This window comes from Bombina bombina, chromosome 7 (assembly GCF_027579735.1).
Source record: "Bombina bombina isolate aBomBom1 chromosome 7, aBomBom1.pri, whole genome shotgun sequence".
NCBI lineage: Eukaryota > Metazoa > Chordata > Amphibia > Anura > Bombinatoridae > Bombina > Bombina bombina.
This window is the reverse complement of record NC_069505.1, coordinates 244,360,417-244,379,341: the sequence shown is the minus strand read 5'-3', so window position 1 is coordinate 244,379,341 and position 18,925 is coordinate 244,360,417. Positions and strand designations below refer to the sequence as shown.

Below are 18,925 nucleotides of genomic sequence, written 5' to 3'. Positions count from 1 at the left end.
CATTTATATGCAGCCACCAATCAGCAGCTACTGAGACTATTTACATATGCTTTTCAACAAATGATATCAAGACAATTAAGCAAATTAGATAACTGAATTAAATTGGAAAGTTGTTTAAAATAGTATTCTCTATCTGAGTCATAAAAGAAAAAATTTGGATTTCATGTCCCTTTAAATAAAGGGAAAATGCACTGATTCTATTTCTACCAGTAATCAGCGTGTCTAACAATGATTGTGGGTTTTTTGGTAAAATGTTGGCTATTCCAGCAACACAAGAAATGTGCTAAGAATGTGAAAAGGTTCCTCACCAGTTGGCGTTATCCGACCCCACATTATACAGTTAATCCATGTTATAAAATAAGCCCCGTGAGGAAAAACAATGTTTTATTGAAAGCAAACAGACAGATGGCTTTTTGATTTCTAAGCTAATAAAATCTCTCTTTTTTAATTCACTTCTTTGTTCTCATGGAAAGATAATCTGCTCCCTTTTAACATAAAGGTATATGTGCTGAGCAGTTATATTAATACTGTGATTAGACAAGGATCTGGATTTCTACTCGTGTAAAATTTCCTGTTGATAATAATAATAATGTCTATTTAAGACATCTGCTTGAAACTTACAACGTTCTTTTCAGGGAATAATGCCAAACATGATATACATTTCCCATGAAACAAGAACAATGGCATTCTGGCAGATGTTCCTGTCTTCTCAACGATACCACCACTTACAATGATAATCATCAAAACCTCACTTTGTTATTTATCTTACTAGATCAGTTTATTGCAGATGTCTGCACATAAGAGGTTAATATCGTACACTGCCTGCAGAATTTCTCACTAGTACCTGTTTAGCGCCTTAACGACCAGCAATGTACCCTGTATGTCGCTGGTCTTTCAAAAGGGCTTGTTATTTTGATAGCGCAGTCTCGTGCTATTTCAGGAGGCCTGCAGGAGGGAGGGAGGTCATATTAGCGCGGTCTTGCAGCTGCCAGAGAGACCCGCGATATTATAGGAAGAAAAATACGTAACGACCAGTGACGCACAGGGTACAAAGTTTGTAGAGACTAGACAAGAGCACAGGCTAAATTATTGTTTCAAACAAATCAATCCTCTACCAAAAAAAATAATAAATCTTTCATTTCACCCGATATTGATGAAGGGGCATCTTTCGGAAATTCATTTGTAAACAGAAATCCATTTGATCACTGTTTCTTTTGGGAAGCATCTTAAAGTGACAGTACACCTTAGTCATCTTAAAGTCTTACCTTAGATTAAGCTGCAAATATCCTCCTGCACAATGTCTATATCATGCAGCAGGAACATTAAAAACGTTACATTAAAATGAATATTGTTTCTGCCAAGCTCCGCCCATTGATGACATCACAATCTGGGCTACATCTAGGAACTCTGCTTAATAGCATTGACAGTCCTGCTGCATGATATAAACAGAGTGCAGGAGGCTATTTGCAGCTTAATCTAAGGTAAGACTTTAAGATGACTAAAGTGTAGACTGTCCCTTTAAAGGGACAAAAAACTCAAATTTTTCTTTCATGTTTCAAAAAGAGTGTGCATTATTAAATACCTTTCTAATTTACTTCTACTATCAAAGTTGCTTAATTCTACCCTTTGTTGGAGTAGCAATGCACTACTGGGAGCTAGCTAAACATATCAAGTAGGCCAATAAAGTGAGCCATATATGTGCAGCCACCAATCAGGATGCTTGTCCTGGGACTTGAAAGGAAGAGTGCATCTGGCATTGGCAGTCATGTTATTTTCCTTCTCAGTTTAATGAAGTTTTCTATCAAATCTCACATTTTTAAAATAATGTTATTTTTTTTTTGTTTGTTTTTTTTGTAAAGGCAAGGTTAGTCTGTTTTGGGGTAACTTAGGGGGTGTTAGGTTAGGAGGTTTAGATGTTGTGGGGGTGTGGTGGTTTAGGGGTTAATAATGTCGTTTTGAGCAACTGTTTCCACAGGACAAACTCTGAGTCGCATAAAAAGTTTGAGCTATTTTATTTACTTTAAACTTGTAATACGAGCGCACATTACAGTTTGTGCAAACAAAATTGCGGTAATTTATCGCAAGCTAAAAAAAAAAGAACATTATCTCATGTACAAACATATGTTGAATTTAGTTACTGTAAACATTAAAAAATTAAAAATGAAATCAAGAGAGAATTTCACCTGAAATCACTGTTGAAGTCTCATTCATAAATATCCATAATGGAAATGACCCCAATTAAATTTTGAACAAAGCGTAGCTTTTTGAGCAAACATCTCTCTGGAAGGTTGCAAATGGCTCTATCCATTGCAAATGGCTCTAGCCAAGAAATGAATTGCAACACTGACACACGTCAAAACAAATTTTAAGGAAAGTGGCGTTGATTTGTTGTCATTTTTTTTAACCTTTTTATGCTATACAAAACTGGTTTCCAGGGAGAGTGTAATACTCGTATATTCATTTATTATGAAGTCCTCAAAGGAACCAGTCAAATGTGGCCATTTTTCATCTGCATCTTAATCAAATCCAAAACAAATAAAATGTTTAATGAGCCATAAAATACATAAAGGATGAAGCTATTGAGTGGATTTTATATTAGTAAACCAAGTGTCACCTTAAGATAAATCATTTATTTTTAAGGATTTTGATTTTTTTTTTAAATTTAATTGAGTTGATGAAAATGTCTGTGACTCATGGAAAAATAATCAAATTATTTTTTTTCAAGAAAATAATTGTTTTGTATAAAACTATTTGTATCTATCAGCTAATTAGTATTTTTAATGACGTTCATTAGCACAATGATTATTTATACATAAAAGCCAATAAGCATTTGTAGGAAATACCTAGTACCATCAAATGAGCATTAGCAGGAAGCAACTTTCAGCCAATTATAATTAATAGGAAGTGACTACCATCCAATGAAAACAGGAAGCACCTTTCAGCCAATAATAGGAAGTGCCTAACAGCCAATGAGAACAGGAAGCACCTTTCAGCCAATAATAGGAAGTGCCTAGCAGCCAATGAGAACAGGAAGCAGCTTTCAGCCAGTAACAGGTAATAGGAAGTGCCTATCAGCCAATGAGCTTTAGTAGGAAGTGCACAACTCGTACTGCTGGATTTGTTTCAATTTAAACAGTTTTAGTTCACATTTTCAGACAAAACACATTCATTGAACTAATATCTTATGGGGGGGAAACGCTGCAACATAGCTCAAAATTTGTGTAATAAAAAAAAATTGTACCTGCCCCTTGTCACATCTGAGTAGTATATGTTTATATAAAAGGGCCCTTTTCCTACCATACGATTGTCTCAAATCAGTAGAAAGGTGTTTGAGCCCTGAGGGTAAATAACAGATACTTCTCAAGAACTGTACATTGCTCATTTGCTTATTGACAATTGCACATTTAAAGGAACATGAAATTAATATTTCTGTTAACAAATGTACTTTGTCCTTTTGCTGTGAACCATACCCAAGTAGGCTCAGTAGCAGCAATGCACTACTGGGAGCTGGCAGGTGATTAGTGGCTACACACATATGTCTGTTGTCATTGGCTCACCAGATATGCTCAGATGTTTCCCAATTGTGCAATGCTTCTCTGGAGGAGACTAATATGTATTTAAAGGGACAGTCTACACCAGAATTTGTATTGTTTTAAAAGATAGATAATCCCTTTATTACCCATTCCCCAGTTTTGCATAACCAACACAGTTATATTAATATACTTTTAACCTCTGTGATTACCTTGTATCTAAGCCTCTGCAGACTGCCCCCTTATTTCAGTTCTTTTGACAGACTTGCAGTTTAGCCAATCAGTGCCTGCTCCCAGATAACTTCATGTGCACGAGCACAGTGTTATCTATATGAAATACATGAACTAACACCCTCTAGTGGTGAAAAACTGTTAAAATACATTCTTCAAGGTCTAAGAAATTAGCATATGAACCTCCTAGGTTAAGCTTTCAACTAAGAATACCAAGAGAACAAAGCAAAATTGGTGATAAAAGTAAATTGGAAAATTGTTTAAAATTACATGCCCTATCTGAATCATGAAAGTTTATTTTGGCCTAGACTGTCCCTTTAAACTTCTTTGCAGGGGTTAAACACATTTATATACATTTAATAGCACAATAATAAAATGCTCTAACACAATGTAGCATTTGCTTTTTGTTATTTTATCTTTCTTTAAACTGATTAAAATTTATCAAGGGACCTTCTCTGCCATTAGTGGGAAAATGTGCTCCTCCCACACATTGTTCAGAAGCAAATTCTGGAACAGCTTTTTTTTTTTTTTTTTTTTTTTACAAAGTGCTAAAAATCACTAGAAGCTTGTATATGTCGCTAGCAGTCTAAAAAAAGAATAAACACTAGCTTGTATATGTCACTAGCAGTCTAAAAAAAGAATAACCACTAGCTTGTATATGTCACTAGCAGTCTAAAAAAAGAATAACCACTAGCTTGTATATGTCACTAGCAGTCTAAAAAAAGAATAACCATAAATATACAAACAATATAAAATAAATATCACTAAAAGCTTGTATATGTCACTAGCAGTCTAAAGAAAGAATAACCATAAATATACAAACAATATAAAATAAATATCACTAAAAGCTTGTATATGTCACTGGCAGTCTAAAGAAAGACTAACCTCCTCTGGGAGGAAAACCATTGAACTCCAATTTGTATCCCTAAAACACCATTTATATTGCCCAGGAATCCTGAACATCCCGCACCCAAGCTTGAACGAAGAAGGAAAGTCTGCCCCCTACCAGATCCGGGGGGCATGCCCTTCATGCCATCTTGGACTCAATCGCAGGCTTCTTGGAATGTTTACACTTATTCCAAGACTGGTTGGACCTCAATGTAGGCTTAGATTGTTCCTGTTTAGAAGAGGAAGAGGAAGAATTTCCCTTGAAATTTCAAAAGGAGCGAAAATTACTCTCTCGTCATTTTTGTTTGTTTCTTTTATCCTGAGGGAGGAGATGACTCTTACCTCCCGTGATAGAGATAATTTCCGTCAGGCCAGGTCCAAACAAGGTCTTCCCCTTGTAAGGAATAGCTAGAATCTTAGACTTAGATGACACATCCGCAGACCAAGGCTTTAACCATAAGGCTCTGCGGGCTAGAATAGAGAAACGCGAAATCTTAGCTCCCAGCTTAAAAATTTGAAGGGATGCGTCCGTAATAAAAGCATTAGCTAATTTCAGAGCTTTAATCCTGTCTTGAATCTCCTTTAAGGAAGTCTCAGTTCTGAGAGATTCAGACAGCGCATCAAACCAATATGCTGCCACACTAGTGACGGTAGCAATGCACGCAGCTGGTTGCCATTGCAGACCCTGATGAACATAAATCTTCTTAAGTAAACCCTCTAACTTCTTGTCCATAGGATCTTTGAACGCACAACTATCCTCTATGGGAATAGTAGTTCTCTTGGCTAAGGTGGAAACAGCCCCTTCCGCCTTAGGAATTGTTTGCCAAGCCTCTTTGAAAGAGTCAGCTATGGGAAACATCTTCTTAAAAGTAGGAGAAGGAGAAAAGGGAATGCCTGGTCTCTCCCACTCCTTAGTAATGAATTCTGAAGCTCGCTTTGGAACCGGAAAGGAACTTCAAAATATCTGTCTAACTAGACTTCATAGAAGCAACCACTACCGTGGAGTCACAGTTGTCCAAAGTAACCAAAACCTCCCTGAGCAACAGGCGGAGGTGTTCTAGTTTAAAACTAAAAGTTACAACCTTTGAGTCCGTCAGAGGTAATGAACTTCAGGACCTTGGGAGGGTACCTCCGAAACTGCCACAATTGCATCAGAAACCTCACTTACTGAATGTCTGGATTTCCTCTTATGTTTGCCCTGCAACATTGGAAAAGCAGACAATGCATCAGAAATTGTAGAAGACATAAGGGAAGCTATGTCTTTTGAGGTAACTCCAGCAGTAGTTTGAGCAGAAACGCAGGGCACTGCTTGTGCGGGCGGTAAAATTTGGGACGCTTGGGGAGAAAGCAGCGGGAGAAAGCAGCGGGAGAAAGCAGCGGCATACCATGAATCTCGACATTAAACTCTTGGACAGCATCCACTTTTGAAAAGTTTTGCTCAGGATTTTTTTTTCCCTATAACTTACAACTCAATACATGAGGGACAGAAAGGGATTGGTGGTTCCACATTTGCATCAAAACACAAGGAGCAAGTAACATTTTGCAAGTCTCCTTGGTCCATACTGAAACACAATAGTATAAATGGGCAATAAAAATCTTAATTCTGACAACAACAAAAAATGAATGCAAAAAAACGTTACTGTCACTTTAATTTTAAACGGTTTCCTTTTTTCCTGCAAATCATTAAAGTTTAGCAAATAACAAATTAACAAAAAATAACACCTCTGCACCTCAGCAAACTGCTGAAGTGCTCCTACCTGACCCCAGTCAATCTTCCTCTCCTTTTAGCCCCAAACGACTCGTTAGCAGTAAACAACGATGCGCTGTTGAAAGAAGTAAATGCCGTCTCTGCACTAGCAACGCATGATAGCCCTCAGCATGCGACGCTAGAACCGACCAGCAAATTCTTCCTAATGTCGCACCACCCTCAGCCTCCGTTAACTGAAGCGCAACTAAAGTGGCACGCAAAACAGGAAGGACTGCCAATCGTGGGCGTCAACCTAATGCTGATGTGAAACCACCAGAGCCATACAAAATAAAAACGTATGCCTTCCTAAAGCTTTGCTCCAGCCCCAGTGCCTGCAAAATCACGCTGCCCAAACACTTTCACTCCAAGAAAGATTAAATGTCCCAAAAAAAAAGGGCCAGATCTCTCATAGCCCCTTATGTTCAATGTGTACTAACTGTATTTCTGAGCATTCTTTCTCCCAGAAATTTAAGCAGCACTTACTTTAACTTTTTCCTGGCAGCAAGGCAGCTCCCAGGCTTGAGAGGTCCTCTCCCTCACATCGACCTGAGAAGAATGAAGTGCTGAGTCAATGCTTTACCTCAGACTAAAGGAAATAGGGCAGCAAGAAACATGGGAGGCGCAGTGAGAATTATGTCCCACAAGTTCCCATTGTTCTAAACCCACCAAAGCTCTACTGAAGAGACTGATATGGACTACGGCTACACTCTAGGACAAAGCACCACAATCTTGCACCACTTTAAAAATAATAAACTCTTGATTGAAGAATCTTTTCTAACACCTCACTTTACCACTTCCTAACACTAATGTAGGCAAAGAGAATGACTGGAGTGGGAGGGAAGGGAGGAGCTATTTAACAGCTCTGCTGTGGTGCTCTTTGCCGCCTCCTGCTGACCAGGAGGTGAATATCCCATTAGTAATTAAGATGATCCGTGGACTCATTGTGTCTTTTTTTTTTAATCTTTTATTTTAAGGTCAGAAATGAAAAACAAAATACGAGCTTACAGGCAATATACAAAAATAAAAAGACAAGATTAAATATATCTTGACAGTAACAATAGTAATAAGCATCTAAATATTTTTCGATTCTTAAGGCATTGCTGACACATTTTCTCTACATAAATCCTAAAATCCAACAAAAAAAAAAAAAGAAAAGAAAAGGGGGGGGAAATGGGGGTGTCCCCTCCACTCCATCATCCCAGTGTCCTATATACATCTCCGTCTCCTCCCCCCTCCTCCACTCGACCCTCTAAGATAAATTATTAATACCATGCTACTGGAAATATATCACGTAAAATTAAACCTTCAAAGTATGCAGATTTCTGGAATGATTTAGTAAGTATATATTGTGTAGAAAGGGGGTAAAACTTTATGAATTTTAACCATTTATTAAAAAAACCTTGTATTTGCTTATCACATGTACTGCATACATTATATTGCTCAAACATAATCTGTGCTTTGACCGCTTGTAGGAATAAACTGAAAGGAGGTTTATTATTTTTCCAGTTTTTCAAAATCAAGTTCCTTACTATTAGAATAACAGTATTAGCTAAATTATGAGATACTACATCCGATACCAAAAACACTATGGTCTTTGGATCGAAAAATAAGTGCTCCTTTGTGTTCTTATTTAACCAATGTTTTACCTTATGCCATAATTGGTTTATTTTCGGGCAAAACCAGAAACAATGGAGTAAGTTCGCTGCAGGAAATTGACATTTATAACACTGGCCTTGCGTTTCTGAAGACCAACAAGCAAGTCTTTTTGGTGAAATATACGCGTTATTAAGAAATTTTAAATGAGATTCCTTCCAGGAGGAAGGAAGGAGAGCATCGCTCACCCACTTAAAACTTTTACTAAGAGCATTCCCTTTATAGCCGGAGATTAAACTAAACTGTTCTAGTATTTTAAGTGCTTTAGGTATGTTTCTTTTAGTATTTTTAAAATACAATAACAGGTCATCGGCATATAGTGAAAGAACAAAGGTTTGCAATCATAACTTTATTCCCGACATTTCCTGTCTAAGATAAATTGCTAGGGGTTCTATGGCAATATTAAAAAGGAGGGGAGAGAGTGGACAACCCTGTCGTGTCCCTTTTTCTAATTTAAACGGTGTTTGACTACCGTTAATCAAGATAGACGAGATGGGGAAGTTATATATAGATTTGACAAAATGTGTTATATTCCCGGAGAAGCCAAAGTTGGACAAGGAATTATAAAGATGTTGCCATATGATAGAGTAAAAAGCCTTCTCAGCGTCAATCAGCACCATGGCAAAGTCCTCTTTACAAGTTACTTTATCCCTATGCAATTCGTTCCATAGATGTTCAAGAATCATATATGTTCTGCAGATATTTTTTGTAGGGGATCTACCTATCATAAAGCCCGATTGATCTGCATGGATAATTCCCTGTAATACGTTTTTAAGTCTATTAGCAATGATGGTCGTAAGTAGTTTATAGTCTACGTTTAGTAGAGAGATCGGTCTATAAGAACCCGGGTCTGATGGCTCTTTGTTCTTTTTAAGTAGCAGAGTGATGATTGACGCTGAGAAGAATCTAGACATAGCTTTTTTTTTTAAATATAATACTCATTAAACAGCGTGGTGAGAATGGGAGCAATCTCAACTTTAAGCAATCTGTAAAACTCGGCAGGTAATTGGTCTGGACCTGGGGCCTTGCCAAGTTTGGATTCTTCTATGGCTTTTATAACTTCAATTATTGTTATAGGGAGGTTCAGTACTTCAATCTGATCAGGGGGAACTACTGGACATATGATATTGTTCCAGAACCTCGCGTTATCCTCCACATCAATAGTTTTCCTTGCATAAATCTTTTGATAGAAATTAAAAAACACGCTCTTGATGTCTGCCAACGAAGTATAATTCTTATCACCAACTACAATCTGCTCAATCACATTATTCTTTTTCCTGACCTTATCGAGTCTGGCAAGATATTTGGCAGATTTACCATAATGTCCAGTATAAAGGGCATTCATTCTCATTTCTTCGTTAGTCAATTTGGATTTTAAGAAAAGATCCCTGTCTTGCCTGGCCAAATTATATTTATCCCATAATTTTTTTAGCGGAGTATTTACATATTTTCTATAAGCGTTCGTAACTGTATTTGCTAACTGTAGTTTGCGTGCTTTATACTTCTTTTTGGCTGTGATCATATAGGCTTTAATCTGCCCTCTGAAAAATGCCTTTGCGGCTTCCCAGAAAATTTCTGGTTTGTCTAAGTAAAGACAATTATCAGAGCTATATTCTTGCCATTTATGTCGTAGCCAATATTGAAATGGCATATTATTTATTAATTGCTTCGGGAAATAAAAATTATTTGTTACTTCTACCGAGAGAGGGCGAGGTTCAATTTCAAGGGAAATTATAGCATGGTCAGTAACCACAATCTCATTTATCTGAGCCTTAGTTCTAACTTTGAGGAGAGGACTAGAAATTAAAAAAAAGTCAATCCGAGAGAAGGATCTATGGGATTTAGACTCACACTTATATGTTTTAGTATCGGGGTGTTGAATGCGCCAAATGTCATGGAGTTTAAGATTTTTACAAATCTGACGAAATATATTTTTGGGGCGGGGGGGGTAGACTGCTTAGGCGAAAATCTATCCAGAGCGGGCATAGCGGTTAAGTTAAAATCGCCTGCCACTATAATCTTCTTATCTAAGTTAGGAGATAATTTGGTGGTAATTTCATCCCAAAAAGCCTGGTCTAAGTTATTAGGCCCATAGATATAAAAAAATACATAGGGGACCCCAGCAATCTCTATATGTAAAATTATCCACCTGTCCTGCGGATCAATTTTAATGTTCTGGATGTTGTATTGTAAATTTTTATTAATGAGAAAAGCAACCCCCTTCCTCCTCCTGTGACAATCTGAGGCAATAACCTTTCCTATCCATTTACACCTAAACTTCTCCATCTCTGCTTTCTTTAGATGCGTCTCCTGCAACCAAACAACATCTGGTTTATATCTAGCGAGTTGCCTAATAATTATTTTCCTTTTGCTAGGAGATGTTACTCCACCAATGTTCCAAGAAGACATTTAAATTTGTCTAGCATTCTACTAAAATATCAAAAGTATGGATACCAAGGCAAAGCATGTGTCTTATCCACATGGGCGCGGGGGGGGAGATGAGAGGTGAAGGGGAGGGGGAAAAAAAATTCATCGTGTCTTAAAAAAGAAAGCTTGTATATGTCACTAGCAGTCTAAAGAAAGAATAACCATAAATATACAAACAATATAAAATAAATATCACTAAAAGCTTGTATATGTCACTAGCAGTCTAAAGAAAGAATAACCATAAATATATAAACAATATAAAATAAATATACGCACAATATAAAATACACACACTATATAAAATATACACACAAGACTTCCGGTGGGCAGCTCATCAAGATGGCCACTGCTTCACACTGCTCTGTGAAGGACAACTGCTCTTAAAAGAATTGTGGCCGAATCTTAAAGGGACACTGAACCCAAAAAAATTATTTCGGGATTCAGATAGAACATGAAATTTTAAGCAACTTTCTAATTTACTCCTATTATCAATTTTTCTTTATTCTCTTTATATCTTTATTTGAAATGCAAGAATGTAAGTTTAGATGCCGGCCCATTTTTGGTGAACAACCTGGGTTGTCCTTGCTGATTGGTGGATAAATTCATCTACCAATAAAAACATGCTCTCCAGAGTTCTGAACCCAAAAAAAGCTTAGATGCATTCTTTTTCAAATAAAGATAGCAAGAGAACGAAGAAAAATTGATAATAGGAGTCAATTAGAAAGTTGTTAAAAATTGTATGCTCTATCTGAATCACAAAAGAAAAAAATTGGGTTCAGTGTCCCTTTAAGTCATCCAAATCTCCCTTGGCAATAAATGTGCCTGGGAAACTTACAGGATCAGGTGTGCTCACTCTGACAGCAAACAAGATGGAGTGCACTATTTCTTCCCTCATGGATGTTTTTCAGCCTTTGCTTGACTCCTTGACAGCTGCTATGGAGGGGCTTTTCTGGGAGGCTCGTGCGCTTCATACGACTGACCATCCAAAAATCTCTCCTGCCGGTTTGATAGTGCCTCAGCAGATCTCATCAGTCAAGATGTATACAGGCGGGGCATCCTTGACATCGACCATTTTAGAGCCCGGCATGGCAACTTCAGCGAAGGATCAATGCTCTACCACTGCCCTAATACAGACAAGTTGCTGGGTTACACTGAAAGCTTGGATAAGTAGAGTAAACAAAATGAAACACCCTGCTCACGCTTCTGAAGAAACCGATTATGCATTTGATGCATTATCACGCGATTTGAGTATGGAATCTGATAACTCCGCAAGCTTCGTCACATACTCTCCTCGGCTCCATGTCTATACAGCCAACATTTCACTGTCTCTCAGCACTACAGCTGCACACCACTTCAGACATGAAGCCAGATACAGACTACCAGATGGATTGGTCCCACCGAAAACAGGAGTGGGATGATAATGTGTGGCAGGAGGGTCACATAACTCAGATTAGTGCACCTCTATTTGTACAATGTGGCACTCTCAATTCTGGCTTGTGAGTAAATTAGTTATATAGTTTATACAGTTGCTTTTATTTGTTTAACCTCAATATCTACTGACCCTATGGCAATCTGACATTAGAAAATTCCTGTGTAACTGCCATAGACACTTTGTCTGAAATCATTGCTCTATTGCCCATATGCAGTCAACAACTATGCAAACATAAATCGGATCTTTACTGCAATGTCTCAGCATACAATGGAACATTCTACATATAATGCCGTATTATTTAAACCAGCTATAGTCACTTTGATTGCCAGACTTATTAGCTGGTCAGATCTGAATTTTACAGGACACTTTTGCAAACTGGATAGTACGTGGAAATGTCTCAATATGTTAGACTTAATCATTTGGCTATGATATAATCAGGTCAAAAATTCAGCTCTGTGGAAAGTTTGCAGCTATCTTTTTAATATCATACAATATAGTGCAAGCATGAGAAAACTGATACAGAATATTAAAATAAACAGTAGTTGAGATAGCACTACTAATGATTAGGGGGTTTATATTTTGATCTATACCAAAAGAGGGAGAATCAGGGCTATTTTCTACCAAATGCCAAGTATAAAGAGGTCCCTCTCACAAAGACCCCAGGGGAGACAGGGAATCAACAAAAGATATATATACTGGCTCTAGAAAAGCTAAGGTAGTGAACTATAGAAAATAGATATTCTCCAAAATATGCAAAGAGATTATTTGTTAAAGAACAATAGAATCATTTAATAAAGAACAATAAAATCTTAAAACAATTCATAAATAGTAGTAAATTGTGCAAATAGGCAATTAAAATGTATTCTAAGTATAGGTTAAGAACACCTAACCACTTAAGATGAGCTCGTAGAAAGCAAATTAAAGAAGGGTGGTGTAGATATAGAATTCCCTAAACATTGGAATGTATAGTAAAATGAAATGGCCTATATAACGGTCCTATTGGTAATTATACTGGACGTCCAGTGTAGCTTATACAATAAAATAGTGAAATATATATAATTAAAAGTATCCTATTGAATAGTAATGATTCTTATACATTAAAAGGGTTAAGCTGTCAAAACGTTCAACCGTGAAATAATACACAAGCTGTGTCAGGATATAGCCGATGACTTATGGCATAAACGCTATAGGGTCTCTGAAGGTAGCGTGTGTCAAAGTAAGACAAAGTTTAGCCCTCATATGTAAATGATCATGCTCTATGAGTATCGGATCATATTATTAACCATAAGAGAGTGGTACCTTTTAACGGCCGATATAGAAGATTCGCTTTGGGCATAAACTGCCAATCGTCTCTGTCCTGTTGCAGCTCTGGGGTGTGTTTTCTTCTTTACCGGTACTCCTGTGACCAGTGTAGCTCGATGTCTTCTGTTCCCCATCTGCGAGCGTTCCAAACCATGTGTGCTGTTAGCGTTGCAGCTTCTAATCTCAACTGTTGGCTAGCGTGGGCGTCTCGAACAGCTGATGTTCGGTGTTAGTCAATTTGTGTGTGTCGGCTGACGTATTTTTCATGTCACGGCTTAGTAGCCTCAGCACTTTTCTGTTGAGCGTCTCTGCAGTCTGTATCCGTATGGTTTATAGCTGATAGGCTTTTCTTCTCTGTATTAGAGTGAGATGATGTGTGAACACTTCAACGCGTTTCTCCCCTCACTCGGGGCTTTATCAAGAAGTGTTACCTATTTGTTCATGGGTACTAATATACCTGTTCCTATTGCCATTTTATTGGATAATTAGGATTGTTGGTGTGTTTAGAATCTTCTCTTACTTAAGGTGGTGTATACCGATCATCCTTTGGTATTTTCAAAGTCCATAGATATTCATGGTTCACATCAATTTATTGGATTTAGTACATATAGTTATTTTAAAAATATATAAAAATAACCAGATACTTTATATAGTCCAAGAATATGCAATATATAATATCTACATAAAAAGACAATTGATCAATCAGAAAGTTGATCAGTAAAAGAACTGATACATAAAAGAGTTAATACATAGACCAGATTGATATAATATTATATTTTGATCTACCCTAAAGTACAAAGGAATGCTTTATATAAAATGCCATTATTCTGCTTAAATCAAACCTATGTGCAGTAAATTATTGTGCAGCAAAATAGATCAATTGGCTTTCTCGCCATCAAATGGGAAAGTTTGGGGGACAGACCATGAGAAAGCTTTGGTATATATGTGCAGTAAACAGATAGTCTTCATGAAATGAATGTACCATCGTGTAATCTTGTTTCACATCCTATTTAATTACCTACTGTATAAATGAGTCACGGGATAATATGGTCATGGTAAGGTGTCTTTGTAATGAATGCCCTCTATTTTTATATTTGTTACAACAAGTGCTCTATGATAATGTCTACTTGAAATATCTTTACTAATCCCTTGAATAGCACTGGTCGATCTGTCTGTATTCACTTGCATGTTGTAAACCTGAACTTCTCAATAAAAAGAAGTTTAAAAATATATATATATATATACAGTTATATATATATATATATATATATATACATACAATATAAAATAAACACAATATAAAATATACACACTGTTATGAAACAAATAAGTACTAAATGTACAAACAAACTGAAGAAAAATCATTTATACTTCCTATATACTTGCACTTGGTTCTGTATTTCATTACTTAACAACAAGGTACGTTACTATGGTGATAAAAAGTAGTTTTACCTCTCTCAGTACTGTGCTTTTATATCCCCGATACAGTCCTCGCATACCCTGCGATAGAGAAAAAAAGCAACTGTGTCATTTTGTGTGCACAAGAAAAGAAAGTATTGTTTAACCAGACAGTCTAACACAATAATTACATGCTCTGAATTAGAGAAGGCCAATTGGCAGCCACATGGGTCACATGGGGCCCTCTGGGATAGTTTTTTTTGTTTATTATTTTTGTGGCCTTAGGAAAAAAGCAAAACGTGCGCCATTATTGTTTTTGTGGCATTAGGAAAAAGCAGAACGCGTGACATTATTGTTTTTGTGGCATTAGGAAAAAGCAGAACGCGTGACATTATTGTTTTTGTGGCATTAGGAAAAAGCAGAACGCGTGACATTATTGTTTTTGTGGCATTAGGAAAAAGCAGAACACACGCCATTATTGTTTTTGTGACCACTAGGAAAAAGCAGAACGTACGTCATTATTGTTTTTGTGACCTCTAGGAAAAAGCAGAACGTACGCCATTATTGTTTTTGTGACCTCTAGGAAAAAGCAGAACGTGCCCCATTATTGTTTTTGTGACCTCTAGGAAAAAGCAGAATGTGCGCCATTATTTTTGTGGCCTCTAGGAAAAAGCAGAACGTGACCCATTATTGTTTTTGTGACCTCTAGGAAAAAGCAGAATGTGCGCCATTATTGTTTTTGTGACCTCTAGGAAAAAGCAGAAGTGCGCTATTATTGTTTTTGTGACCTCTAGGAAAAAGCAAAACGCGCGCCATTATTGATTTTGTGGCATTAGGAAAATGCAGAACGTGCGCCATTATTGTTTTTGTGGCATTAGGAAAAAGCAGAACGTGCGCCATTATTGTTTTTGTGGCATTAGGAAAAAGCAGAACGCGCGCTATTATTGTTTTTTGTGGCATTAGGAAAAAGCAGAACACGCGCCATAATTGTTTTTGTGACCTTAGGAAAAAGCAGAATGTGCGCCATTATTAGTTTTGATATCACCATATCAGGCTGACTGCTATATACAGGCAGCTTTATTAGATATCACCATATCAGTCTGACTGCTATATACAGGCAGCTTTATTAGATATCACCATATCAGTCTAACTGCTATATACAGGCAGCTTTATTAGATATCACCATATCAGTCTGACTGCTATACAGGGAGTGCAGAATTATTAGGCAAATTAGTATTTTGACCACATCATCCTCTTTATGCATGTTGTCTTACTCCAAGCTGTATAGGCTCAAAAGCCTACTACCAATTAAGCATATTAGGTGATGTGCATCTCTGTAATGAGAAGGGGTGTGGTCTAATGACATCAACACCCTATATCAGGTGTGCATAATTATTAGGCAACTTCCTTTCCTTTGGCAAAATGGGTCAAAAGAAGGACTTGACAGGCTCAGAAAAGTCAAAAATAGTGAGATATCTTGCAGAGGGATGCAGCACTCTTAAAATTGCAAAGCTTCTGAAGCGTGATCATCAAACAATCAAGCGTTTCATTCAAAATAGTCAACAGGGTCGCAAGAAGCATGTGGAAAAACCAAAGCGCAAAATAACTGCCCATGAACTGAGAAAAGTCAAGCGTGCAGCTGCCAAGATGCCACTTGCCACCAGTTTGGCCATATTTCAGAGCTGCAACATCACTGGAGTGCCCAAAAGCACAAGGTATGCAATACTCAGAGACATGGCCAAGGTAAGAAAGGCTGAAAGACGACCACCACTGAACAAGACACACAAGCTGAAACGTCAAGACTGGGCCAAGAAATATCTCAAGACTGAATTTTCTAAGGTTTTATGGACTGATGAAATGAGAGTGAGTCTTGATGGGCCAGATGGATGGGCCCGTGGCTGGATTGGTAAAGGACAGAGAGCTCCAGTCCAACTCAGACGCCAGCAAGGTGGAGGTGGAGTACTGGTTTGGGCTGGTATCATCAAAGATGAGCTTGTGGGGCCTTTTCGGGTTGAGGATGGAGTCAAGCTCAACTCCCAGTCCTACTGCCAGTTTCTGGAAGACACCTTCTTCAAGCAGTGGTACAGGAAGAAGTCTGCATCCTTCAAGAAAAACATGATTTTCATGCAGGACAATGCTCCATCACACGCGTCCAAGTACTCCACAGCGTGGCTGGCAAGAAAGAGTATAAAAGAAGAAAATCTAATGACATGGCCTCCTTGTTCACCTGATCTGAACCCCATTGAGAACCTGTGGTCCATCATCAAATGTGAGATTTACAAGGAGGGAAAACAGTACACCTCTCTGAACAGTGTCTGGGAGGCTGTGGTTGCTGCTGCACGCAATGTTGATGGTGAACAGATCAAAACACTGACAGAATCCATGGATGGCAGGCTTTTGAGTGTCCTTGCAAAGAAAGGTGGCTATATTGGTCACTGATTTGTTTTTGTTTTGTTTTTGAATGTCAGAAATGTATATTTGTGAATGTTGAGATGTTATATTGGTTTCACTGGTAAAAATAAATAATTGAAATGGGTATATATTTGTTTTTTGTTAAGTTCCCTAATAATTATGCACAGTAATAGTCACCTGCACACACAGATATCCCCCTAAAATAGCTATAACTAAAAACAAACTAAAAACTACTTCCAAAACTATTCAGCTTTGATATTAATGAGTTTTTGTTGGGTTCATTGAGAACATGGTTGTTGTTCAATAATAAAATTAATCCTCAAAAATACAACTTGCCTAATAATTCTGCACTCCCTGTATACAGGCAGCTTTATTAGATATCACCATATCAGTCTGACTGCTATATACAGGCAGCTTTATTAGATATCACCATATCAGTCTGACTGCTATATACAGGCAGCTTTATTAGATATCATCATATCAGTCTGACTGCTATATACAGGCAGCTTTATTAGATATCACCATATCAGTCTGACTGCTATATACAGGCAGCTTTATTAGATATCACTATATCAGTCTGACTGCTATATACAGGCAGCTTTATTAGATATCACCATATCAGTCTGACTGCTATATACAGGCAGCTTTATTAGATATCACCATATCAGTCTGACTGCTATATACAGGCAGCTTTATTAGATATCACTATATCAGTCTGACTGCTATATACAGGCAGCTTTATTAGATATCACCTAATCAGTCTGACTGCTATATACAGGCAGCTTTATTAGATATCACCATATCAGTCTGACTGCTATATACAGGCAGCTTTATTAGATATCACCATATCAGTCTGACTGCTATATACAGGCAGCTTTATTAGATATCACTATATCAGTTTGACTGCTATATATAGGCAGCTTTATTAGATATCACCATATCAGTCTGACTGCTATATACAGGCAGCTTTATTAGATATCACCATATCAGTCTGACTGCTATATATAGGCAGCTTTATTAGATATCACCATATCAGTCTGACTGCTATATACAGGCAGCTTTATTAGATATCACTATATCAGTCTCTCATTCTTTATGTTTAGTCACAGCAAATGAATTATGACTCCTTATTACTAGTGGTGGGAACTTCCTGAGCACAGGCTCACCCTAAATTTCCCTACACAACCTTATCCCTCCTTTTGTTTTACATATAGCAAAGTAGAAAAAGAGAAAAGCAAAATAAAAAATAAATGTTCCATAGATTAAGGGGACAGTGTAGAGTAAAATTGTTTCACATTAATGCATTGACAATGACTTGTTATACCGGCTGCAGAGTATAACATGTATGGGAAATTGCCCCTTTAGGGTTATTTTTGTATATGAAATAGCCGATTCTGCTAATTGAAAACACAACCCAATCAAATGGGCTGAGCTTACAGTGAGAACAGATGTTATTATCTTATCTCTGTATATTTACAAAAATTAATCCTTATCTTATTTCTCACTGTATGTACAGCGAGACCAATAATTAGAACCGGATGATAAAAAACTAGATGACATGGAGAGAAATGTCACAAGATCTTTGGGCTTTGTGGTTAAGCACTATAACATAAGTGTCTCTTTTTCACATCTAAAACCTTGCGTAGCAGATAAACAGCTCTCAAGCTAAAATTTGCATTTGTAAAATTATCGGAGGTACCTCGCAATACTGACAAGGCTTCTTAGATTATCTCCCCAGAGAGGAGACCTTTAGATCATCGGCCCTTGGAGAGAACAAAAGAAAATCAACATTTAAGTATTACTCTGTCGCAACCCTCAACAGGAGTGTGATTTTTGTTTTTAGGAGTTGAAAGCTCTTTTATTTGTTTCAAGCGATTGCCACACTGAGCCGCTGAGGCAGCCCAC

At 37.4% G+C, this 18,925-nt stretch overlaps 1 protein-coding gene across 1 annotated transcript in view; it reads right to left on the bottom strand.

Annotated features, from left to right (window-relative positions):
• The window catches only part of SLC25A26 (solute carrier family 25 member 26), a 253,856-nt gene that overhangs the window by 140,407 nt on the left and 94,524 nt on the right, over positions 1-18,925 (bottom strand). Inside the window, exon 5 of the mRNA XM_053720688.1 lies at positions 14,663-14,710. Coding sequence (XP_053576663.1) covers positions 14,663-14,710 — 48 coding nt within the window. The remainder of the gene's footprint in view (positions 1-14,662; positions 14,711-18,925) is intronic.